A 26,423-nucleotide genomic window follows, 5' to 3' on the forward strand; every position below is an offset into this window, starting at 1 on the left:
AAAAGCATGTTTTTCTTAATTATCCCATTCATAAATTGCTGACAAATTGGTACTTAGTCAATCTGTTTATTGTTCTATTCACAACCACATTGAGATTAAATTCTTCAACTTATAAAATTAGATGGTTTTAAAATAATTTTATTCATATCACAAAAATATCAGAATAATAAAAGTAAAAAATACTACTTGAAAAAATAGTAACACATTTATTAAATGTAATAAGCAGTAATTTACTATAATTTATTTAAAGTACAAGTAAGCTGTCTCTTAGGTTTGTACTGTTTTGTGGTTACTTCTAGAGGTCTCCTTTTGATCATGTCCAAGGATTATGAATCTTAACTAAATGTGGCAGTTCCTGGTGTGGTTTTTTTTTTTGGTAGCTGTTTGTTTGTTTAAATTCTTGTAATTTTGTTCTGTGAGCAACCATTTAAAAGTGTACCTCTGTTCCATAGACTATATAGAGTAATCTAGCCCCTTTACAGCTACCAAAATTAAACGTTTTAAATCCAGCCCTGTTTGAGAAACTTGGTCAACTTGCTGTGCGACTCCAGATTTTCAAATGAGAATGTCTGATTGCCCCAGGTTAAATCACGTCCACTCCTGGTCCAATGAGCATGGAAGGCAATTTCAGAGAAAGAGGAGTCATGAGTTACGTGATGTAGGAATAGCAGTTGGCCACTTCTTTCTTTTCAATTCTCTGCTGATGTCAAAGGGATCCAGAAATACCATGGAGGAAAAGCCACTTTAGGAATGTAAGGAAGCCCTATGGAATGCTATTTTCATTACTTCAATCAGTTTCTGCTAAAGACAGCTTACTCTTTAGTACATACATAAAACCTATCTCATTTTAAATGAGAACCTTCTCATAAAGATTTTACAAATGAGATTAAACTAGCATAAAGCCATTTAAGGAGAGTATCAGTCCAATGTGAACTAAACAAATTATCACTCTCCAACCTTACTGTTGCTTTGAGTTGTAAGTCCCCTACATACCAACATTCAAGTTGTGAACTGTTTTTTTTTTAATTTAACTAAAAATAAATTTTAATTCCTTTATATGTCTTTGAAGTAACAAAATAGATATGCCAATTTTTATTACAAAAATGAACTTATGAAGCTGTTTTCATTTGCATTTACTTTCTAGAACAAGTTATTGATTAGTTCATAGATTTTAAATAGAAAAAAAAGTTTGTGTGTGGTTTGTACACATGCACAACTTTTGCTAAATCTTTTCTTAGAGAAGTTTGCATTTTCCTCCTTAACAGTTTATTGGTTGTGTCAGTCTTAACCACAGAGGTTAGCAGTGTGTATTAAGTATTTTGCTATGCCCTTGTTCTCTAATACAGTATTTACTTTGGCTTACCAACTTTTTTCCAAGGAATTATCAAGAAGCATTCATCTGGGCTTTTCATAGTATTGATTTATTTTTTAGTTGCTCCTTTTAAAAGAAAAAAAAACAGTTCAACAAAATCTATTCTTGTTTGACCTATGATCTGGTAAGTTTGATTTACTTTACAAAACAAAAAATAAAGTCATTCTGTTTGCATTTACTAACAAGTTGCGAACTTTTGAAGATGCGAACATGTGTTCGCACGTCCAATCACGTAAGTTAGTTCAAGTGTCTGGCATACGTTGTCACGTGCGTGCACCATTATGCTTTTGTGTACTTTACAGTACTGTATAGAGTACAGTAGTAACAGTATATTTACTTCAAGCCCAGCATGTCCAGAAGCAAGCGTAAAATCAGCGGTATATAGCCGCTGTGTTAGTCGGGTACCTAGGCTAACTTTGTTGGACTTACAAACAAATTGGACTTACGAACACGCTCTCAGAATGGAACTCATTCATATGTAGGGGACTTACTGTATAAGTCATTCATTCTACCTGTCAGAGGAAATTAGTTTTAGATGGGTCTACTTCCTCCTGAACATAGTAGAGAAGTGGGAGAACAACAAAGGAGAACACAATGAAAATGTGCTGGCTAAACACCAATAATATTTCCATTAACCTCATCTAGGTGTACATACACCATACTTCCCACACATTAACATTAGATTGCTTTTAACAACATAACATCCTTCTCCATTCCTTCATCAGATCAAGTCTCTGAAATTGACCTGATTGATACTGGATAAATTCTGTTTCCAGAAGCACTTAGACTGATGTGTGTGTGTGTGTGTGTGTGTGTGTACACACATACCAGTTAATAGCACAAAGCTGGATTGATGAAGGAAAAGAGCACCAGTGCCAGGAAATCTGGGTTCTGGCCCTGGCCTTTACAATTCAAGTCACCTTCCAGGACTTCGATGTCCTTGTCATTAGTAAGAGTATTCACTAATGTCTCTTCCAGGCCTAAAGAATTCTGTGTTTCCAAATCGTTGGTCAGGGTCACCATAGCTACTTCTGTCCCCATCATACTCCTCTAGTCACTTTCAGCAAAGCCACTGGACTGAAGAGGCTCCTAGAGAACAGATACATGAAGGTCGAGGTGGGATAATCCTGGCCATTTGAGGAAGCTCCAAGAAGAAGTCGATCTCAGATGGATGTGGGACCTGAAGAAAACATTAAAAATTTTTATATTTTTTATCACAAAGGTATTCCCAGTTTGAGGTAACATTGTAGATATTAATCTTGATGGCTAAAGAACATAAAGGCAAGTCTAAATTATGAGAGAATTTAGGACAAGTCTGACAATTTTTACTACATGAAATATCAGGCAAATATTAAGCACCAGCTATCACGAACCAACCAAACATTATGGATCAAGGCACTCACTCACATATGTGTGGGGCAAACAAAGGTGTATCAGGCATGCTTGCTTTTCTCAGTAAGCCTACAATTTGGTAAAGGATATAAGACACGGCACATGAAAATAAACCCAGGGTGCAGAGTGACGTGCTAGAGAGAGCACTGCTCTAGTGGTCGGGCAGAACTGCTTGAACTGGGCAAGATGGCCACAGAATACTTGTGAAGGAGACTGGGTTCCTGGCTTCATTATGAAGGATCAGCTGACTGAGCAGAAAACTTTTAAGATGGAAGGAAAGTCAGGGAAATGCTAGGAAACTGCAGAACTGAGGGGAACATCCTGGGAAGGGCATCCTGGAGAATGAGCAAGAAGTTGAAATGAAAAGAAAGCAGAATAGGAAGCTGAGAGACTGCTGTGTGGAAAATATGCATAGGCTGCTATGCTGCTGTGAAAGGAACCTGAGCTTGATGTCGAGTTTGGGTCCTGGTTTTCCTCCTTATTTGTCTGACTTCAGGCAGATCACTCTACCTCTGGGAGCCTTGGGTTTCTCTCCCATAAAACGGAGATAGAAAGATCGTGCTCATAGAGATTTTTATACGGCGAAATGAAATAATGCATTTGTAAAACATAACCTGTTATGTAAGTCTCAGGTATTATAGTTCACTTTCTTTTTAAAGGTAACTCTGCAGAATCTCATTTTTTAATGCCGCTGTTACCCTAACCTTCACAAGTCAAAACTAAACTGTTTATGGAGACTGATTTATAGTGGTTTACCCTGGTCCTGATGTCAGTCTTTTGGATCCTAATGTCTCAATGTTTCTCTTACCTGAAAAGACCTGGGGATTTTAGAATAGCACAAAATTGATATAAACTAATAGTGTGATTCACAAAAGCTGATGCTGTGTTTAGGCTTCCTTAACATCCTTGGATGAATAGTAACTACTCCATCATATGTAGAATCAGATCAAATCTAAAGTTTCGGACACCATTTATTGACATTTAGTGTGTTCACATGGAGCTTTTGGAAACTGCCATGTGAAGAACAACAGAAACAACTGAAGATGTTTAGACTGAAGAGATCAGCTGGAATGTGGAAAGTAAAAAGTTCTGAAACTTTTCCTGTATACCCTGGGGTCTCTTCTGAGTTTTTAAGTGAGAAAATGACACGGAGAGGTAATTCTTTATGAAATTCGGCTCCGTAATTGGGTCAGTGGAAGATGACTCTGTTAGTAAGAGGCATACAGATCAATGAGATGTTACTGAATTAGTACAGAGTGACCCCAGTCTGTGTCCAACAGTACTGAGGGATACAGGGGAAAAGGAGTGATCAGAATAAGGAGATAGCCCAGGAATAGTACACGTGTTTGACAGATACTGAAAGACACTGAGTTGACTGACAAGAGGGGAACATTTCAAGATGGCAGAATGGCACGGCAAAGGAAGAGGTTACAAGAAGCAAATTTTATGTGGGGAGAAAGGAGAGAGGTGCCAACCATCTGTTTAGAGTACATTGAATGTGGATTTTGAAAAGGTGGTAGTAGTAGTAAAAGATCTTAAATTTGGTACTGAGAGGAAGAAAACTCTGTGTTCACGAGCACAAGATCTTACATATCCCACACTGGTAGAGAAGATACCTCGAGGTGTTCTGGTCAGCCCAGTCCTTCCACAGATCCTATGTAGATGGGGAAATCCTTTCCATTTCCATGCTCTCCTTATTCCTCGTCCTCTCTCTCCATCTTGCAGCATGTCCTTGAAGACAAAGCACAAGCAATAAAAATCTAGGTAGGTAAGTTTCCCTTAAATCACGCCCATGTATTTCAGCCAACCTTCAACTGGCTTAGAACTAGAGGAGTGGTTCTCAACCAGGGGTGATTTCCACAGCCACCACCACCATCACCCCCCAGGGACATGTGCAATGTCTAGAGACATCTTTGGCTGTCACAACAGGGGCAAGAGGTGCTATTGGCATATAGTGAGTGGGGGCTAGGGATGCTGCTAAACATCCTACAATGCACAGATCAGCCCCCTAAAACAAAGAATTATACAGCTCCCAAAGTCAATAGTACTAAGGATGAAAAACTCTGAACTAGAGAGATTCACAGTCTGTATTAGAAACATCCTTGAGCCCACCAGACCTCTTTATCCTACCCATGGGGTAGGATGTTCATAGCAAAGAGTCTCTAGTCACTTCCTCGAGCCTTGACATTTTTTTGTGCTGAAAGTTGGGGAAATCAGCAGATGTTGGTCTTCCAATTTTCTTTGCTCAGTGTACAAGATTTCTACTCCAAGAAAGGTTGGTGTTCCTTCATGGTGACTATAGCCTTAGCACTGGCCTAGCAGTTCCTCTTCATTTAATTACAGATTGAGGGTAGCATATGTATAAAGCCAAAATTTTAGATTCATAGGAAAAAAAATCCTAGATATCTCTTCTTTCCTCACTCCTGATCTTTCATCCAAAAATAAATTCTGAAGAATTGAGAATTGGTAAAATCACCTGTGGCCATATAGTTGCTCAACTACATCTCATTAGTGCATCTTACCCTCCTCCAAGAAAATGATTCTTACCCTTAAACCTTGTCATTCTGCCTTTCCTCCAACTCCAAATCAAAGATTAAACTATCACTTTGTATCAGATATGTTTTCAATTTAGTTAGCAAGCCTCAGTGTCTCCAAGAAAATATTATACATTTAGGGGAAAAATAAAAGGACTAAACTAGAATGTGTCTTGAGGGCAGTGATCTCTCATCTTTGTAACTCCAGTGCCTAGTAGAGTGCCAGGCACATAGCAGGTGTCCAAGAAATATCTGTCCAGTGAATGAACAGAACTTGCTGAGACAAGTAAAGGAGACACTAAAGTTTCCATAGATTTGCTCCAAAAGTGAGAGTAAAAAAGGCTAAAACCTCGGAGAGGTGCTGACCCATACTGGTAGAGTTTGGGTGTCCAGGAATTGAGATCGTTGTGATAGTACAATATTACTTACTGCAGGACAGGCATGTTAGTGTTACTGCAATGATCACAGAAATCCCACATGCTGAGACTGGGATAATAATGGCCCAGAGCAGGAGCTGATTAGCAGAAGGGGCTGGTTTGGCTGCTGAAGGAAAAGAATAGTGTCAGCTCTAATGTGTTTCCAACTGCCTGATACCCATTCTGTGCCCCTTATATTGACACAACTGTAAAGCATTTTTCACTTTTTTGCCTGGTCAGCTCTCCAAAATGCAGCTTCCAGCATTTTTCTTGCATAACTCTTTAATCAGACACATACTTGTGGGCAACTAATACCAGATGTCAGATATTAAATGTGAAAAAGAAAATTTGAACTTTTGCATTTACTGAGTTAAGTTGACATAAAAAAAGATCCTCAGGAAAGCCTTTAAAAGCTATCTTGTCTTCCTATCTCATTTCTGTAGCTGATATTACTATGTATTGCTACTAATAATTGATATTGTGTTCTAGAGATACCTTATTTTTCCTTCTCCAGCTCTGTCATGCCTTCTCCCTTTTAGGGTGTCCTCTTTAACACACACACACACACAAACACATCCCTACAGTAGCTGCCTAAAGCTACAGAAGCCACTTTGCATTCATTATCAGATACACATTTTTCATCATACAGCCTAGAGCTTCTGGAAGAATAGAAGAGACCCAGCAAAGAACCAAGCATGGATATGGCTTGGTAGTAGGTAGGATCATCCTGAAGGAGAGCTCTACAAACTGGCTATCAGATGTAGAACACAGGGAACAGAGAAAAGACAGGGCACACGAGGAAGGATGCGGGTGGGAGTAGAAAGGTGTATGCGGTACTGCTGTCAGTCCCTCCCGCTCAGGAGCAGCAGCTACACCATTTATTTTCAACCCCTTTGAGGAATAGTTAGCAACATCTGGAGAAGGGCAGGGACACAAAAGGAATATTAGCAGCTCATCCTCTTCTGATTTATCCGGAATGGCTTACAAATAAATATTGAGCATTTACTAAAGTACCGTTTCTCATTATTCTGATTACAAGCCTTGGGGATAAATTTCGGTCTTTAGCTTATTGGACTTCTCATCAGCTTTCGGCCCAGTTGACACTTTTCCTCCTGGGACGTTTGTGACACCACATTCTTCAGTTTCTGTTTGTTGTGACTCAGTTTTCTTTGTAGGCTCTTCCTCTTCTTGTCCTTTAACTACCGTTGTTCCCCATGGCTCCATCTGTGGTCCCATTCTCCTCTCACTGGCCCCGGTAATCATGGGGTGATCTCATCCACACCCAAGTTTGGAAACACCAGCTGATTTCTAAATCTGTATACCATATTTCTGATCTCATTTCTGAGCCCCAAATTTGTATTTCCAGCCGTTGACTAATGGTTGGATTCCAGCATCTCCACCTGACTAAAATTGAATTCAGTATCCATGTATTCTTTCCAAAGCATATCTACCACCCGCATTCTCCCATTTCAATGAATGGCAGCACCATCAGTGACCCAAATAAAAGGGGAGGCTTGCCTTTGTGCTCACTGCCCAGTAGCTCCCACTGACTTTCTATGCTGTATTGAGAAAATCCCTGCAACTGATTCCTTTTCTCCAAATCTCCTGCAGCAACCGCCTTCGTTCAGGTTTTTCTGATCTCCAACTTAGTCGCCTTTATATTGGTCTCTTTGCCTCTGGTTTTCTAGGCTTTAATAATTCCTACACATTCTGCCACAGTGATCATTATAAAATGCACATTTGACCATAAAGAACCTACTACTTAGAGACTAGGGAAAGTCGTTTTTTTATTATTCTCTAAAACACCAGATTGGGTGGAGACATCGAGTGATTAGCAGGGTTGGCCTCTGCAGACCAGAATGACACCCCAAATAACAAAGAAGCTCTTGCTATTATCCTGGGAGCCTAGACGTTTCACAAGTTCCAACTCACTCCTGGCTTCCTCTCAGAGGTCACTCCTCATCCATCCTCAAGCCTCACTCAGCCTGGAAAGAAGGTATGTGTTTAAAGAGACAGAAAGGGGAACCAGTAGCAGCAAATGTGCTCTGTCGTGATACCTATTAGGAACCTGGTAAGGCACCGCAGGGCAGACCCAAAATCCCAAGTGCATAGTTGTGTGACGACATCTGCACATATAGCTCGTTAGCCTGAGTGGGACTCTCTGATTGACCCCTTCCACACACACACATATATCTTCCAGTACATCAAGGGTTAACAAATTGGGCCGGCCCAGGCTAAAAGAGCCATAGATCCAATCTGTTTAATTAATAAATTTGGGGTAAAGAGTGGGTATTTAAATAGTAAAGCTTTATTCACATTGACATAACTATTCCTATCAACTATACACCTAATTTACGTTTGTTTATGCAGTCACCCCTTGACCTCCCCCACAAATGCATTATTTGCTTTTGACTCTAAATGATACTTGCCATCCAGTTCATGAGATCTGAAGTATTTAAAGCTCTCTGACCACAAAGACAACACTGGTGCCTAGCAAGATGCTTGGTATGTGATAACTACTTAATAAAAACTGAATGAAAGAAAGAATGATTAAACACATACTGTTAATCATCTCTCCATTAGTCATTGTGAATGTGGACCAAATAGGACAAAGAACTAGTGTTTTCAATTATCGTGAAAAGGGATACTGCTCATCCTTAGCATGAAGGAAGAATTGAGAGAAGGCAAACTAGGGAAAAGATGATAAAGCTGGGCAGTCTAAATCATCTTTAAATAATAGCTCCATCCTTTTATATAAAGGACTACATTCTATTTCCTATAAGTTAACAAACTACCATGCACAGGCCAAACCTGGCTTACCACCTATTTATTTATTTATTTATTTAATTTTTTTTTTTTTTTTTTTAATCTTTGCGGTACGCGGGCTTCTCACTGTTGTGGCCTCTCCCGTTGCGGAGCACAGGCTCCGGACACGCAGGCTCAGCGGCCATGGCTCACGGGCCCAGCAGCACGTGGGATCTTCCCGGACCGGGGCACGAACCCGTGTCCCCTGCATCGGCAGGCGGACTCTCAACCACTGCGCCACCAGGGAAGCCCCCCACCTATTTTTTTAAATAAAATTTTGTTAAAACACAGCTGTGTCATTCATTTGTCTTTTCTATGGCTGCTTTCATGCTATAACAGCAGAACTGAGTTGTTGTCAGAGACCATATGACCTGTAAAGAATAAATATTTACTATCTGGCCCTTTTCTGAAAATTTTTGTCAACCCTTGCCCTAGAATATCATATGTACTCATATTCCAAATATAAATGATGTCCAAAATAAAATATAATTGAAGCTGCTGTTACTAATTTGTGTAATACTGTCTACCTTAGTCATGATAATCTAAAAGTGGTTAAATAATTATATACCAGTAAAGTGACAAGAATGCTGAATTAATAAGCTATTTTTACTATAGGATTCAAAATTCATTTTTATAAATTCTTTAGAATACATAAAAGATGATAGAGATGAGTTTGTACTATTAATAAAATCATGTCAAAATTTTATCTCATTACCTATTGAGGAAAATAAAGAATCCACTCAACATAGAAAGATCTAGAGTAAATCATTCACTAAGATGAACTACTAGACCATCTAAAATATCTCCTCTACTACAAGCAAAAATAAGAGGGAGATGTAAGACATACTACACATAATAAATTATACTCGATGTATAATTTTTTACTATGCAGCCACAAAACATATTGTTATAAGTGGGGCTAGGGGTGAGAGAGGCCTGGTGGTGCTCCATATAATCAGCCAAACAAGTTAGAAATGTATTTCAAGTATTTGAGTTCTTCTGTAATAACCCATTATGGGTTTAATATGCATAAATTTATAAAAGCCCAACTTTTTCCATTTTATATTTTCAGATGATTTCACCTCTTGGGGAAAGAAAATTCTATAAGTTTACTACATGTAGGGTAAACTATTTGGTCATGGTTTTGGTTAAAAATGACCGACTTGGTTCTAAATGAACCAGTAGTTCTTAAAAGGTACATTCACCCTCAAAAGACAATGATTTGACATCATGGGACCATGGGGAGGGGGCCCCCAAAATGAAAGTGCCAAAGCCCAGAGAGCAAATCCAAAGAAGGACAATTCTTAGTGCTTTCAATCACAACAATATTGTTATAATAACTTCCTAATATGTTGACTTGATGGATAGAACTTACTTGGATGTCTAAATTTTAGAATGTTTATTAAAGAAAATAAGTCTAGTGACATTATAGTCAAACCTTGTACAGTGACCTTAATAAGTCATAGTAATACTGTCATTATTATTTTATTTGCATGTCTAAAAATACTGCAAAAAAATACTATCAGAGTCAATATACATAATTCTGTGATGCATCTGGCTGAGTTATTTTCTTTTTAGACTCTACATAGCAGAAACTTCCCAGAACAGTATCACTTACATTTTTGCCAGTTGAAGGTCTGTGACACTGTTAAGCCTCCATACTTGACAAGACACACAAAGCTGTGGTTGCTTGTCATATTGAAATCCAGTTCGCTGCTAATCGTGTAGAGCTCAGTTTCAGGATCCTGGGAAAGTGTCGTATTGGTAGAATTTAATTCTTCTCCATTTTCCAACCAGGAAAGGTGAGGCTTTGGAAAACCTCCAGAGGTTGAGCAAATTATCCTTCTGTTGTTAGGAGATGGATTTCCAAGATCAGTTATACTAGGGACAGGGAAGTCAGCTGAAGAAAGAACAAGGCTGTAAGTACATATCATTACATATTTGTGTGTGTGTTTATATTTTTAATAAATACCTATCTTTAATCAGAATAATATAATTTGCAACTTCCCATAAGTCATTAATATTTATGTATAATCCAAAGACTAATTTTGGTTTGAATTGGTTATATCAATTCTTCATAAGGAGGTAGGAGGGCACTTATTAAAGAAAGAAGTAGGTTCATGTGAATAAATATTGACATAGTATCAATACTTGCATTTGCAAGAGGTGAAGAAAAAAATAATAGACAACACGTTAATGTTTCTTAGGTCTGGACGTTATCTCATTTCATCTTTACAACAACCCTAGGAGGTAGGTTGTAGAGCAAAAAAGGTCAAATATCAGTAATTTCATATGATTTAACCTAATACAATGTTTCACTTTATAAATAATCAAATTGAGGTCTAGAGAAATCACAACCAATAAGTGGCAGAACTGGGATTTGAATTCAAGTTTTTCTGATACCAGACCTTTCCCTTCCCCTGACTTCTTTTCTTTCCTTTTTTTTTTAGAGCTTCAAACATTGCTGTTTTATTAAAACATTAAAAATAGGATTATATTGAAAAACATATTCTCAGAAAAATACTAATGCCATGGTATTAGAGATGTAAACAAGCAGATTAAAATATGTCTGCCTTCTTTCCTTTTCCTTTCCTTTCCTTCCTTTCTTTTACTTCTTTTTCTCCTCTTTCTTTCTAATTTTTGAGGTATACAAAGTAGCTCTCTTTTATGTATCTATTTATTAATTCATACTATACTAAACACCTGAGAACCCACCATCCAAACTGAGAACCAGAATATTGACAGTAACTTGTGTAAATCTACTTGTATGGTCTTAACTTTGCTGTCTCCCTACTTCCCAGACTACTGAGGTGGGAAGTAGGTAACACTACTCTAAAGTTTGTTTAGCATTACCTTACTTTTTCAAAAGTAGTCTTTAATTAGATAAACCTCTGTCCAAATTTTACACTATTGAGCCTGTAATCTCAACCACTGTACTTTACTGATTCCCTTACTGTTCTGACATGCCTTATGAGGACAGAGAGACCTTCCTAATATTCCCCCAAGATACTTGAGGCACTCTTTGATTTGTGTATTTGCCCCTTAATAAGATACTAAAATAAAGCAAAGCATAGTGAAATGACTGCAGAGAACATAGGAAAAAACTCCCCTCACCTCTTCCTCACTTACTGTTAGGCTTAAAGAATTTATACTTCTTAGCATAATGTGGGGAACCAATCCCCCCATACTTCATCTTATATATTAGTTTTCTTTTCAGAATTCAGAGTCTCACAGAGAGATGTAGTATAGCACAGTGGTCATCAAGACCAGGTTTTTTGTTTTGTTTTGTTTTTATTTGTTTATTTTTGGCTGCATTGGGTCTTCGTTGCTGCGCGTGGGCTTTCTCTAGTTGCGGTAAGCAGGGGCTACTCTTCATTGCCGGGCACAGGCTTCTCATTGTGGTGGTTTCTCTTGTTGCAGAGCGTGGGCTCTAGGTACGCAGGCTTCAGTAGCTGTGGCATGCGGGCTCCAGAACGCAGGCTCAGTAGTTGTGGCGCACGGGCTTACTTGCTCCACAGCATGTGGGATCTTCCCGGACCAGGGCTCGAACCCGTGTCCCCTACATTGGCAGGCAGATTCTTAACCACTGCACCACCAGGGAAGTCCCAAGACCAGGTTTTATAACCAGTTTTTCCTTTTAGCACTGGGCCAATTACTTAACCACTTTTAGTCTTAGTTTTTTCATCTGTAATATGGGGATAATAATACCTGCCTCCCAGCGTTGTAAGAATTAAATGACATCGTTAATATAAATCACATAGAACAGAGCCTGACACACAGGAAGTTAGTTAATAGACTAATGTGAGTCTTAAATTTGTCCTCTTTTTTTTTTTTTTTTTTTGCATTACGCGGGCCTCTCACTGTTGTGGCCTCTCCCGTCGCGGAACACAGGCTCCGGACGCGCAGGCTCAGCGGCCATGGCTCACGGGCCCAGCTGCTCCGCAGCATGTGGATCTTCCTGGACCCAGGCACGAACCCACGTGCCCTGCATCTGCAGGCGGACTCTCAACCACTTCGCCACCAGGGAAGCCCTTAAATTTGTCCTCTTTTAAATGAGTTCCCTCATTTAAATCAAGTTGCCAGGTGAAAGCTTCCAGGACTGCCTGGTGGCACAAAGTTATGACAAGTGACTATAAATGCCAAGAAAAAGAAAAACTTGGATTTGGTTAGGGATAGAGTCACCTTTCTTTTTTGAATTAATCCTGTTCCTAAATTAAGTCTGACATTTTCTCGAGCCATTTTTAGTTGACATTATTATTTTTTACTCCTTTAATTTTTCCTATAAGATCAAATAATTACACTGGTAGCTAACAACAAGAATATTCTGTTTCTTTCTCATAACATCAGTATGTCATGTTATAACTTGGAATAACAAATCCAAGTAACATATCCTAATTATGATTCATGTTCATTTCTGCACTTTGCTTTTCTAAGAAACATTTAGCCGCAAGAATGCCACTAATACCAAGGATCATATTAAAAACCATCTTTTCAAGGTCTGGCTGGACTTAGAACAGCCTAAGCTCTGTCTCCTATCCCTTCTATAAGGTGATCTGTTTAGAGTAACAGCTCCTAAGGCTTTGCAAGACTGTGAACCATCGAAGAATTATTCTTTTGTCTCTCATTTTAATCAATTAACCCAAATTTTCACCACTCTTAATAGGTAGGGTAAGAATATCTTATTAGGAAAGGAAAAGGTGCATATGCTTTAGAAAGGTAAAAATCCATTAACCTAGTTAATACGTTAACTAGTATAGCTAGCTCCTCAAATGTGCTGCTTAACGAAGGCTTTCATCCATTGATATTATGCTGCTATTATATCATTTAGCAAATATAGAGAAAGCAACTTGTCCCAGTTAGCCTTTCTCAGTATTAGCACTGAAAATCTCATGTCCAAGGAAACCCCTCGGTCCTGGGCAGAATGGGACAGTTGGTCACCTTGGCCTTGCTTCTCAAACTGCAATCCTCAGCAGCAGCACAGGCCTCACCAGGGAGCTTGTTAGAAGTGCCAGACCTGCTGCCTTTGAATCTGCATTTTAACAACATCCCCAGGTCATAGGCACCTTATCATTTGGGAAGCACTGTTCTAACTGACTCAATTGGAAATACCAGAATTGGTTCTGTGTCTAATTAAGCAAGTAGACTTTCCATTTTCGTCTTCCCTTACCTGATTTTGGTGCCCCACTCTCCTTTTTGAGGCCCTCAGCACTCCCATGCTACCGCTTTAGCTGTCCTTGGTCTCCTACGATAACCTGCTGCTAGGGCCTGCCCTCCCTGAAACTCTGCCTCTTCTCCTTGGATTTTCTTCTTTATCTTTCTATCAAAATGTACATGTTCTAGGGGCTTCCCTGGTGGTGCAGTGGTTGAGAGTCCGCCTGCCGATGCAGGGGACACGGGTTCGTGCCCCGGTCCAGGAACATCCCACATGCCGCAGAGCGGCTGGGCTGGTGAGCCATGGCTGCTGAACCTGCGCGTCCGGAGCCTGTGCTCCACAACGGGAGAGGCCACAACAGTGAGAGGCCCGCGTACCGCAAAAAAAAAAAAAAAAATGTATACGTTCTAAGTCTACTTCTGTCTGGATATTCTGTTTGAGAACTAACTATGTATCTAATGTAATTAACTAACACAGGCTAATATGTCTGTGGTGCCATCTCCCCCCAGGGAACACATTTTTATCTTTAACAGGGATCTTGTGGGGAAAAAAAGCTGAAATTAGCAGGAGAGGCTATAATAGTGGGAATTCCAGGAATCGACGCAGGTCTGAATTTTGGAGGAGGTGGGCTTCTCAGAACCCCTCATATCTCACCACCATATGATCATTCGCTCTCTCCATGGTTAGGGAATACACAGAGTGAAGTTCAAGATAATTCCATGTGAATTTGGCTTACCTCCTAAGCTTTAGGGATGATCTGGATGTTACAGCTAAAGTTTCAACATAACTGAAGACCAAAAGCAGGGAAGGACAGTGAAGACTTCACTAAGGATCCACTTAAGTTAACTGATATCAAGGTTAATTATTATCTTTTATTAAAAGCTTTGAGCCTTTCCACTAAAGCCTCAAGTGCCCAGGAAGAAAAAGAAATGTGTTTGAATTTCAAGTATGAGGGAATGGCCCAGGGCTGCCACTTCTCAATGAGGGCTCAGAATATATTAGTATCATCTAGCAGTATCACCTGTGGTTAAGTCACGGCTTCTTCCTACCCTGCCCTTCACAGTTCTCTAACATCTAATTTTGTAGGAATGACCGTTAGAGGAGAGCTTCAAATATACAATAAATGTAATAGAACAATAGCCATAGTATTTATGCCTGCATTGCTCTTATACCTTTCAACATACTTTACAAGAATATATTACTGGATCAAATCCAGTTAATAGTATAGCTACATCAAATCAAATGTGTCCCTTTATGATTCAGAAGATACTTTAGGTCATTATAGTGCTCCAGGGTGATTGTCATGCACTTAGGTTGTCAAAGTACAAGAAATGCAACTAATAGATATTTCCAGGATATCCTGAGAAAACAGTTAGGGTTCACTGTAAAACTAGAGACTCAACCCTAAGAAATGAAGTGAGATACACCCCTCTTTGGTAAAATTTCCACTTAAATCAATAGGAGTATGTCTTTAAGGGCATCAAGAGTCTGCCGGCTTACTGAAAATCAGAAAGTTCCACTGACCTCTGACCATTAACTTCACCGAAGTCCGGTGCTTCAGTTTGTAAGACCCTTTCTCAGGCTTCTGAATAACACAGGTGTAGGTGCCATTGTCCGACAGGCGCAGAGCCAGGATCACAATGCAGAGGTTACTGGTGACGTCAGTGATGGTGCGGTTCTCGTACCTGGGCCACACCTTCACTTTTCCAGACATGACAGCCAGCACCATTTCATTATCCTTTTGCCAGTAGATGCGAACTCTCTTCAGTTCTTCAGTGGATATGTTGTAATCACAGGATAGCATTGCTGCTTCTTTCACTGTTTTGGTCACCTGGATAACGCCTATGGAGAGACAAACAGAACAAGATCATATACCTATTAAATATAGATGCCTGCACAAGCAAGAATTTGGAGTTGATGGTAACAGAATTGAGTGTTTTATCCAGTACCAAGCAGGATTGGAGTGTTCAGTTTGATTTTGGTTTCTTTGGTCCCCAGTGCTTTTTTTCTCCATTTAAAAAATTGTGATTAAAAAATAACATAGGGCTTCCCTGGTGGTGCAGTGGTTGAGAGTCCGCCTGCTGATGCAGGGCACGCGGGTTCGTGCCCCAGTCCGGGAAGATCCCACATGCCGCGGAGCAGCTGGGCCCATGAGCCATGGCCGCTGAGCCTCCGCGTCTGGAGCCTGTGCTCCGCAATGGGAGAGGCCACAACAGTGAGAGGCCCGCGTACCGCAAAAATAAATAAATAAATAAATAAAATAACATAAATTTTACCATCTTAACCATTTTTAAATGTACAGCTCAGTAGCATCAAGTGTATTCACATTGTTGTGAAACAGAACTTTTCCATCTTGCAAATCTGGAACTCTGTATGCGTTAAACCACTCCGCTTTCTCCCTCCCGCCAGTCCCTGGTAACCACCACTCAACTTTATGTTTCTATGAATTTTACTACTTTAGATATCTAATATAAGTGGAATCATAACAGTATTTGTCTTTTTGTGACTGATTTATTCCACTCAGCATAATGCCCTCAAGGTTCCTCCATGTTTTACATGTGTCAGAATTCCCTTCCTTTTTAAGGGTATGATGATAATGACTAATATTCCATTGTATGTATATACCACATTTTCTTTATCCATTTGTCTGTGCATGGACAATGAGAGAGAAGGCACACTAGTCCCAAAAGAAGAAGGACTTTAGGAGACCTAGCATGTGAGTGGCAACTACCAGTTAGACAATGTTATCATTCCCACAGGGATAGGGAAGTCATAGTTAAGGAATGTGAGATTTTGAAGGAATTTCCCTGATCATTTTGGTGGTCTTATTTTACAGATGAGGAAACTAAGCCCAGGAAAGGAAACTGCCCCAGTTTTGCAGAGAACTTTTTGGGCCACTCTCCTTGTTTACTGGTTTCCCCATTTGAGGCCCAGTTCTAGGATAAGTAAGCCAGCACTGCCCGCTCCCAGCTGGGCTCCATCACTGGGCTCTTTTGCTTTGAGAAACAGTCCTTTTCCTTCCAGGCCCAGCTTGACCCCATGACGTCATTCTGAAATGACTCTCCTCATCCCCACCTGACAAGGCCTCCGTTACTCCTCTGGACAATTTCTGCCCTCTCTAGCTACCCTAAACAGATGGATAGCTTATCTTTATCTCCCTTGGCTATCTGCAATCCACACAACAGGTGCCCTACAACCTAGTTTTGCTAGAGGGTCCCCATTTAAAACATTTGCCCGTTTCCCATCAGCATATCACAGAAATATCAATATTTCAGCATCCAAACTCCATCTTTTTGTTATTTCCTAAGCACTCATCAGTAGCACCAAAATCCCTGTCAGACTATATTTTCTGTTTTTTTGGTTTAGAAGGCATACTAACTTTTCCTATGCTGTGCTTGACCTAAAAGCAGAGTTCCTCTAAAGCCCTGGTGCTTTCACAACTGACCACCCCCCTAAACCCCCCAGTGCTACCATGTTGCATCTTCCCTTCAGTGTCCTCCAGAGCCACACAGAACCCCTGGGCAGGCCCATGTCTCACTAGGATAGGGATCTCATTTCCAGGCCCACTCTCCTTGGGCAGTAGGATCATGGGACACTAGCACCTCTCCATCTCACCAGCTATTCTACCTGCCTCCATCAGACTGGATGTGGCCCTACCGCAGCATTTAGGAAGACTATTGTGATGGTAGGTATTTTCACAGCAGTGTGAAGTACCTCAGAATGATCGAAGGCACTTCTTCCGACAATCGTGCTGAACATTGCCAGCCCTAGATTTAGGGAATATAACTGAAAAGGGGGAAATAAATGAAAAGGTATACTTGGGGGGAACAAAGAATAGCTAAATAACCCAAACTCTCTTTAAAAAGAGATACAACGAAGGGCTTCCCTGGTGGCGCAGTGGTTGGGAGTCCGCCTGCCGATGCAGGGGACACGGGTTCGTGCCCCGGTCCGGGAGGATCCCGCGTGCCGCCAAGCGGCTGGGCCCGTGAGCCGTGGCCGCTGAGCCTGCGCGTCCGGGCCTGTGCTCCGCAACAGAAGAGGCCACGGCAGTGAGAGGCCCACGTACCACCAAAAAAAAAAAAAAAAAAAAAGAGATACAATGAAAGCAAAATGATATGTAGAAGATGCACGGACTATGGATTCCTGTTGATTTGGGGTCTAGTCCCAGCTCAGCCATTTTCTGATTAACCTGTTTCCTCATCTGTAAAAATGTTATGATGCCTACCTCTCAGGATCATTGTAAACTTAAATTCAAATAAAATGATATAAATGGAAAAGTCCCTAGTACATAGCAGGTCTTCCGTAAGAGTTTCCTTTCCTCTCTCTCCCTCCTCTCACCCACAATTTGTACCTTTTGGTCTGTTTCATCTCACTCAGGGGTTATGTCAGACACATGGAACGCTGGTCTTGCTATGGGCCAGAAAGACCCCATGATAGAAAGCAGCTCACTCCTCTGGGGTCCTAAATAACTGTGTCTTTTCTGTGCCCTGTTTATTCCCACCCAAAAAGAATCCAGGATTTCTAACTCATTTTGACATGTGGTGACATTAGCAAAAATAAATCTTAACTGAAAGTGAGCTAACTTCAATCATAGTTCTTAAGGAGTTTTTGTCCAGCCACCTGAGAAGTGTGGGTGTTTGTCTAAAGGTCAACAGCAAACCATCAATGGGCTCTTCGATGTTCCTATGTGAGATACCCTCACCAGACGCTGATGCTGAGGAAGAACCAGACTGAAAAGAGGAACCAAAAATCTTCTGGGCAATTCCCACCAGGACCTCGCTTCCATACTCAGGGACTGCTACATGCGTTTACAAGAAGACAGTCGAAAGATTTCTGAAGGGTTTTGTCCGCTTCAGTGGTTCTAGAGGGGAAAGTCAGGTCTCAGCATTACTGCCTAAATAGTTGGATTTTGAGCTTGCTTTGCCATTTTACAAACTAGCCTAGCAACACCTACCTAACAACATGGGTTGAGGTTTCTGTGAGGGAATGCAAGTAAAACCTTACATGGTGCCAGGCACACGACCCGGACCATTGTCTTCTCCAGACATCCACACAGCCCCGTCCCTTGCTTCCTTCAGGGAAGGTGTCCCCTTGTGGTGAGGGGGACCCTCACCTAACCCCTGACCCCACCCATCCTGCCACTTGTTAGCCCCTTGCCCTCATTTATTGCTCTTTGAGCTTGTCTCCAGCTGCTATATATCAGCTGGAGTTACTTTGGGGGCCATGAGAGCACAGGCTTTATCTGTTTTGCTTGTTGCCATATCTGCAGAACCTAGAACGGGGCCTGGCCCATAGTAGGTGCTCCATAAATATTTGCTAAATGCCTGGCTAGGCATTAGGAGATGAAATCTAGCTCCACCGCTGTGCATTAGAATCATAACCTTTAACAAGTTGATTAAACTCCTTGGGCCAAGGTATAATTTCTGTAAAATGGGCATAATACTATCTCCCTGACTTACTTCACATAATTACCATGGGGGTCATGTGACACCCAGAGGTAAAGTGTTTTGTTAACTGTAAAAGCTATACAGATTTTTTTCATGGGGCTATTTCTCTCAGACACAGCACCTCATGTGTTGAATCACACCCAGGATGTGGCCAGAATCACTGTGGTAACCGGCTGACACTTGCACTGAGTCAAGTCCCCAACCCCTGCCCTTCCTGACCACTTCAACTCTCCACCGATAAACCCCCAAGAGAGGGAACTTTTTGCCAACAAGCATAGAGGTCACTAGTTTTAGACAAATAATGTACCTCTCAAAGCTCAATCTACAATGGAATATTATTCAACCAAAAAAGGCATGAAGTACTGATACTTACTACAACATAGATGAACCTTGAAAACATTATGCTCAGTGAAAGAAACCATACACAAAGGCCACATATAATATAACTCCATTTAGAAGAAATGTCCAGAATAGGCAAATTCATGGAGACAGAAATTAGATTAGTGGCTACCAGGAGACAGGGCAGCGGGAATGGAGACGGACAGCTAATGGGTATGGAGTTTCTTTTTAGAGTGATAGAAATGTTCTGAAATTAGGTAGTGGTGATGGTTCCACAACATTGTGATTATACTAAAAACCACGGAATCGTACACTTTAAAACAGTGAATTTTATGTCACTGCAGGGGGAGAAAAACCATACAGGACAATTGGCAGATACAATAATAAAATTTAATGTATAGCTTAAAAAAAATAAGAACCCAGTCTAGGAAGCCATGAGTATCCCCTAGTCCCTCCAAACTAGAGCAAGGCAGTGTGGACACTGGGCTGGCCACAATGCCCCTTCCTCGGAGGTGAACCCCAGCAATGGTCAGCAGGGCTGCACCACCGCTTCTCCTAAAGGAGAAAGAATCAGGTGCGCACAGCAGCTTATATCACTGTGTACCATAATGTATCTCACTGAGGACCTTGGTGTGCTTTTTAAATAAAGGTTTTCCCTGATTCTAGAAGAAACACATATTAAATTTGCAAAGAATGAAAAATACAGAAACGCATAAAAGTCATCTGTAAACCCACCACCTGGAGATTTACTGTTAATGGTCTGTGTGACCTTTAACACAAAGGAAGTGACCTTTTTGGTCCCTTCTAAGTGCTTTTGATTAAGTGAACCAGCATCCACGGGGCTTGTGTGGGCCCCAGGCTGGGTGCTGGGCACACAAGGAGGCTAAGAGGTATCTGCTCTCCAGCAGCTGACAGATTTAGACTTGTCACCTGATTTTTACATTGCTGCCAACTTTCTCTCCTCTATAGGCCTAGCCTACATACTCGTTATAAATCTGATCCTTACTTTTGTGTGTCTCCCTAAACAGTACATGTCTAAAATGCTCGGGGACTTCAACAGCTGATATCACAGTAGTCATAGCAAGAAGCATGGCTTTCAGGATGCCTTGGCCAGCAGCATACAGACAGAACATGGTGGGAGGGAAGAGGCTTTGTTTACAGTGGCACTCTGAGGGCACTCTTTTCCTCTAGCTCAGTGTTTCTCATGCCACAGAATTCCAGGCCAACACCTATCCTGCATCCCTGGCTACTCCTACCCAAGGCCTCTCCCCTCCCCTGAGAGCTGTGTCTCCCTGAGAGGACCCCAGCTCTGAGGAAAAGCTGCCCATGTTAGACAACCACCAGTCTCTGGAGCACATAAGTTCAGTGTTTCTGCATCCACAAACCAAACTAGGAGTGGAGAGGAGCCCTGCTGGTCCCACCCTGTGCAGGAAAGAGAGGTCCCCTGTCCTGGGCAGCAATGGATGGGGTGTCAGGGGGAAGTGCAGCTCTCCTACACAGGAGAGGAAAGGAGGGGCTAGTGTGCAAATCCCCTGCCCTGAACAAAGTCCTCCGTGATTGTACTCCACTCTCTTTGTCCAGTCTTGTCTCCCACAGGCCATGCACAATCCACACCTGCACTTCAGTCTGGCAAATCCTCACCAGTTCTACATCATACACATTCTCCAATCCCTCCATCTCCCTCCAATCCCATTCTTTTCATCGAAGCTATCATCAAGTACTATAAGCTACTAAATGGTTTTGGCAGTCACTATGGCTGCCCTACAAGCCATTCTTTATGCTTCAGCAACACCATTTAAAAATATATATATATCATTTAGAGCTTTACTACTAAAGCTAAAGGTCTGTGGACCAGCGGTATCAGCATCACCTGGCTGCTTGTTAGAAATACGGAAATGCAGGCCCGTCCCCAGGCCCACCTAAGCAGAAACTACATTTTAAAAAATATATACAGACTTTACCTTTTAGAACAGTTTTAGGTTCGCAGCAAAATAAACGTAAAGTACAGAGAGTACCCGTATACCGCCGCCCCTGCATGGGCACAGCCTCCCCACCACCGATATCCCGCGCCAGAGTGGTATGTTTGTGACAGTCGATGAAGCTACACTGACACATCACTATCACCCAAAGTCCAGTTTACACCAGAGGTCACTCTTGGCGCTGTACATCTTATGGGTTTTGACAAATGTGTAACGACATGTATCTACCATAACAGTATCATACTGAGTATTTTTGCTGCTCTAAAAATCCCCTGTGCTACATGGAACTCTGCTCAACCTTCTGTAATAACCTAAATGGGAAAAGAACTTGAAAAAGAGTGGATATGTATAACTGAATCACTTTGAGGTACATCTGAAACTAACACAACGTTATTAAGCAACTATACTCCAATATAAAAAAAAAAAAAAATCCCCTGTGCTAGAAACTGCTTTTTAACAAGACCCCCAGGTGACTGGCATGTATAATTAAAGTGTCAGCAGCACTGATATAGACCGTGTCACTCCCCTGCTTCAAATCCTTCTATGGCTTCCCAGTGCCTCCAAATAACATTCAGATCCCTGGCCTTCAAGCCCTATGGAGCCTGGTCCCTGTCTCCCTGCTGCCCCAACACTGCCCACCTACACTTCCTTGCTCCTGCGTGTCCCTCACATGCTGCTCCTTCCACCTTCACCCAGATCACTCTCACCACCGTCCCCTCTGGCAGAGAAAGAGAGTTTCTCGGTCATACATTCATTTGAATGATGGATTAATCTTCATCTTCTTCCTAATGACTGTAAATTCCATGAAGGCAAAAGCCAAGTCAATTTTGCTCACAACTTGTCCCCAGGACCAAGAAAAGTGTCTTGTACATAAGAGATGCTCGGTGTTTGTTGAATTCATAAATGATTAAACAAAAGAATAAACCTGACTCATCCTTACTCACCCCTGACTCATCCTTACCTTCGGCCTCCTTCACCTTAAAGCCTGCCCCGCTGCCGCAGCCCACCCTGGTCCCAGCTTTCCCAGGTCTGGGGCACTTACAGTCGGGGCCAGTCACTTCACTGCTCTTCACTTGCTTGTGGGTTTGTTTTGCCTTCTCCAACTAACATACGTCTCTTTGAGGGCAGGAATCCCAGGCTCAGTTTTTAAGGCCCACCTGATACACAGTAGGTGTTCAGACAAAAGAAACTCATGGATTCCTTTGTTGACTCAGTACAGCAACAATAAAACCTGAATGTAGCTGTAGAACAAGGTACTTTCCTAAATATCTTTCTTTAGCTCAAAGTTTATTTCTTTCCATTTGCCCCTAATTTTTCTGGTATAATTGTTATAGCCTTGGTTTTAATTTTCTTTTTATACTTTCCCTCTTTTTCATTGTTTCTTTCTCTCTCCTCACCCCCCTTTCATCTCTCTCTCTCTCTCTCTCTCTCTTTCTCACACACACACACACCACACACAGACACGCTTGCACGCATGCATGCACACATACCACATTTCTAGGAAGCCTGTAAATTTCATTTAAAATCTTTTAAAACTCATTAAGATTCCCCAGAAGACTCTAGATTGGGAGTGCTGCCCCCGACTACCCAGAAGAAAATTGTAACTGTTGGAAATAATACTGTCCATCAGATATACAAAATCTGATGTGAAACTTGACTCATGGTTCTCTTGGTTCAGCAGCAGTGTAAAATAGCAAGTTTTACAGCTCAGGACAGACAACGTACAAATACCAGAGTCACAGTAATCCCTTCCCTCCAGTGCCCTCCCTCACACCTTAGTCATTCTGGGTGATGGCTGCAGTTTTAAGTAACCAACGCTTAAGACAAGGCCCTTTGATGTTCGGCTCTTTGCAGTTTAGGAAACGCTGCAGGAGGCAAAGGCTCCTCTTTGTTTTGATGAAACCAGGTAGTACGCTGCTCAGCACAAAGCAGATCTTTTATTTGTTCTGACTTTAAACAAAAAAGTCAGAGCCACCCTGTCAGCAGGACCAGCACCACCCTTCCCAACAGCCCCCCAAGTCCAGCACCTGAGACGGAACAAAAGCCTCCAGAAGTCAAAATATTCTTTGTAGGACACACCTGAAATACCTATATAGTAAGTTAAAAACAACTCGAAATATGATTTGTGCTAAATCTGATACTACTTAATGTCAGATGCCTGTGTTGACAAAGGGCATCAGCACCTAAAGCATAAAAATAAATATTGAGAAAATTTTAATATTAAGAAGATTGTATGTTACAATATCAATACTTTCTTTTCCCCCTTCAACTTGGAAAGAAGATCATCACTGTTTAGTTTTAGAAGCAGAAGACTTTAGCTGTGTTGTCTCATAGAAATGTAGTTTGGGAACCAGAGCCCAAGGCCAGTGCTTTAGCGTTTCACAAAATGTAAACAAGCACGTGGTGGAAGAGATCACAACTCGAAGCTGTCCTTCTGAATCAGCTTTTGGCTTTGTTAAAATAACACCGCCCCACCTTTCCTTTAAGGTCTGTGTTCTTGAGCTAACTTGGCCACTGGCTTGCTGTGTGATCAAGGGCAGGTCCTTTAACCTCTCTGGACCTGTTTTCTCAGCCCTAAAATGAACTGAAATACCCTGAAGGTCCCTTCTGTCTCACAGAAGGAGGCAGCACAGAGAACACCATTTCCTCTCTCTAAACACTGAAGCAGCGGACTCAGTCAAGTTCCTGGAGGTTGCTTACCTGAACAGAAGTAAAAAAGACCAGCCAGCACCAGGAGCTGAAAGAGCTTGAGGTATGGGCGCTTGGATGGGATTCCCCACTTCAGTGTGTGATCCATGGCTTCCGCTGATGAGGATGGAAAACAAAAGCAAACAATTTCAAGCCAGATGAGACTCGGGCACCTCACAGCTTACACCAGGCAAGGCAGAAGACAATTCAATTGCCCCACACAGAGGGTTTTCTGGCAGTGTTTGCAAAACACACTGAGGAGAGGCTGGATGCTGTACCTGGGTGTCCAAACTCCTAAATATAAAATATTATGGATTTATTTTCACAACCTGAAAAGGAAAAAATAAAAGTCATCCAGGAAGGAAGACTGGCCCACCATGGGTTGTAAAACCTGTTAGTTGGCCGCCTGAAATGAGTCAGGGATCGTCATCTGAGCAACCTCTAAGTCACGGCACAATCTCTAGGGAAAAGCAAAAATTGGCGGACCTCTGCGGAGGTGACCCTGCCTGTGCATGCATGTTCCAAGGACCAACCACCGCTCTGCCAATGCCAGAAGGGATGATGAAGACTGCTAGAAACACAGAGAACTAACTATAAGGGCCCTGGATATCAGCAAGCCCACCCATGAAAGCTTGGACTCTCTTCAGAACATACCGAGAACACAGAGCACCAGGAAGGGCATATTTTGTCCAAGGCAGTACTTAAGTCACGAAACTACTTCTTTCTTAATATATTAACAACAAAAAAAAGTGTTTCCATTTTTGAATACTTCTACACAAAGAATATGTCTTAAAGGGGTAGAGGATCTCAATCAACGGAAAAGTGTCAGTAATAAGGAAGAGAAAAGACATGATGAAAACATTACTTATTTATATTATGTACTATAATGTGAGGAAGTTGATTTGGTTTTTTTTAGTAAATATATTAAACTTTAGGAATAAAAATGAAAGCTGTGCTCCTATGTGATCCTCTCAGATTGCCACCAGAGACAGTTTAGTGCTACCAGGGAAATGTTTGGGACCCCTCGTTGAGCCAGTTTTTCAGCCAAACTGGATTGTTTTATCAGCCACACTCCATTTTTAGTCAGGATTAGCTTGGATTCACTTATTCATCAGAATTTTGCTGGTTGTGGAAAACTCAAATTCAGCCTACAAAATTAATATTTTCTACCACCTAGGAAACTTAAAATAATGGGCCATAACTCTGATGATGGTTCTCCAAGTATGTTGGAATAAGAGACCCCCTGAAGGCCCTTTGGGGGGAAAGTACGCATCTTGGAGGTAAGAGTGACGGTATGTTTGTTTAAAAAGCAGTCAGGTTGTTGGTCACTAGGTCTACCAAGCTATCTCATATTAAGTTAATAGTAAATGTACTTACTTGCTGAAGAACAATTCCTCGTTTTCTCTTGTGTTGAAAATCGAAGGATGAGGCCCCACTTCTGTTCCTTTCTTGCTGTCTCAGAAATACTGGCAAGTCACTCAGTTGTCTTTGAGTGATATTTTACAGAGGTGGCATTTCCCCTCCCAACTTCCTTTTACTTGGTAGAGAACTCTGATATTCAGAAACACTTAAGTCAAAAAAAAAAAAAAAAAAGAAAAGAAACACAAGTCAAATCAGGGGATGAGCAGAGTGTTATTTATGTGCAGTTTGAGGAAGCTCCCTCTGCTGTCCTACTGTTCCCTCCAGATGGTGTCACAAACCACACAGCAGCCCTCCCTCACCTAGTGCCAGCACTGCCTCAGTGTCAAGGAGAAAGGAAACTGCACTGGGCAGCCTGGGGGAGAGGGTAGAAAGGTGCCCCACAGTGGGAGGGGCTGACCCATCGACTCTGGTGGTAGATCGTCTACGAACCTCATGGGCTGGCTGTGTCTGTGCTGGTCTCAAGTTTTGTTTTAGCACCCAGAAGTACCCCTCCCTAGTCACAGTCATGCCACTGCAGCAGTGGACCACCCATCTCATGTGTAGTGGACACTTTGGGAGAGTGCTTAGCTTACAAGGCCACCCTTACCTACACTCCCACCCCTCTACCCCCACCATCTTCACAGAGTGGGTGCCTGCTAGCCAAGTTGGACATGTATCCCAGTCACCCCAGCCCCGGTAGAGTAACCCTCAGGTGAACACAGTGACAGAAACAAAGGGTCGGGTGAGGAAGATTTTAGTCCTCCCCTGACAATTTCCAACCAGCCTGCTACCTCTGTGTAGAATTCTGGAGCATTCCAGGGGTGAGCAGCCAACCCATGTTGGTCCAGTGGATCTCTTTTGCACCCGTGGAACCTAAGCGCACCTTGTCTGAGCCTGC

The 26,423-nt window shown here is 41.7% G+C and overlaps 1 protein-coding gene across 2 annotated transcripts; it reads right to left on the reverse strand.

Moving 5' to 3' along the window:
* Positions 1 to 321: 321 nt before the first annotated feature.
* Positions 322 to 25,875, reverse strand: CD80 (CD80 molecule). Of its 2 annotated transcripts, none has more exons than XM_029214287.1 (7): positions 25,502 to 25,875; positions 24,137 to 24,241; positions 15,196 to 15,513; positions 10,138 to 10,419; positions 5,728 to 5,841; positions 4,381 to 4,495; positions 322 to 2,552 (listed from the first exon to the last, which is right to left on the reverse strand). In XM_029214287.1, the coding sequence occupies exons 2-6, from the start codon at positions 24,231 to 24,233 to the stop codon at positions 4,419 to 4,421; spliced, it is 888 nt and encodes a 295-aa protein (XP_029070120.1). In that variant the 5' UTR covers positions 24,234 to 24,241; positions 25,502 to 25,875; the 3' UTR covers positions 322 to 2,552; positions 4,381 to 4,418. The 2 variants fall into 2 exon arrangements, with proteins under 2 accessions (XP_029070120.1, XP_029070119.1); XM_029214286.1 differs by having other exon boundaries at positions 24,137 to 24,453.
* Positions 25,876 to 26,423: the final 548 nt, after the last annotated feature.

Source organism: Monodon monoceros, unplaced genomic scaffold, assembly GCF_005190385.1.
Source record: "Monodon monoceros isolate NGI ecotype Baffin Bay Population unplaced genomic scaffold, NGI_Narwhal_1 Super_Scaffold_11, whole genome shotgun sequence".
Classification (NCBI taxonomy): domain Eukaryota; kingdom Metazoa; phylum Chordata; class Mammalia; order Artiodactyla; family Monodontidae; genus Monodon; species Monodon monoceros.

Excerpts from the sequence above, each read along its gene's own strand:
- CD80 (XM_029214287.1), bottom strand. The coding sequence starts at position 24,233 with ATGGATCACACACTGAAGTGGGGAATCCCATCCAAGCGCCCATACCTC. Across the intron at positions 15,514-24,136 it reads TCTTTTTTACTTCTGTTCAG|GCGTTATCCAGGTGACCAAA; the intron begins GTAAGCAACCTC and ends GTCTCTCCATAG. Across the intron at positions 5,842-10,137 it reads GACCTTCAACTGGCAAAAAT|CAGCCAAACCAGCCCCTTCT; the intron begins GTAAGTGATACT and ends CTTTTCCTTCAG.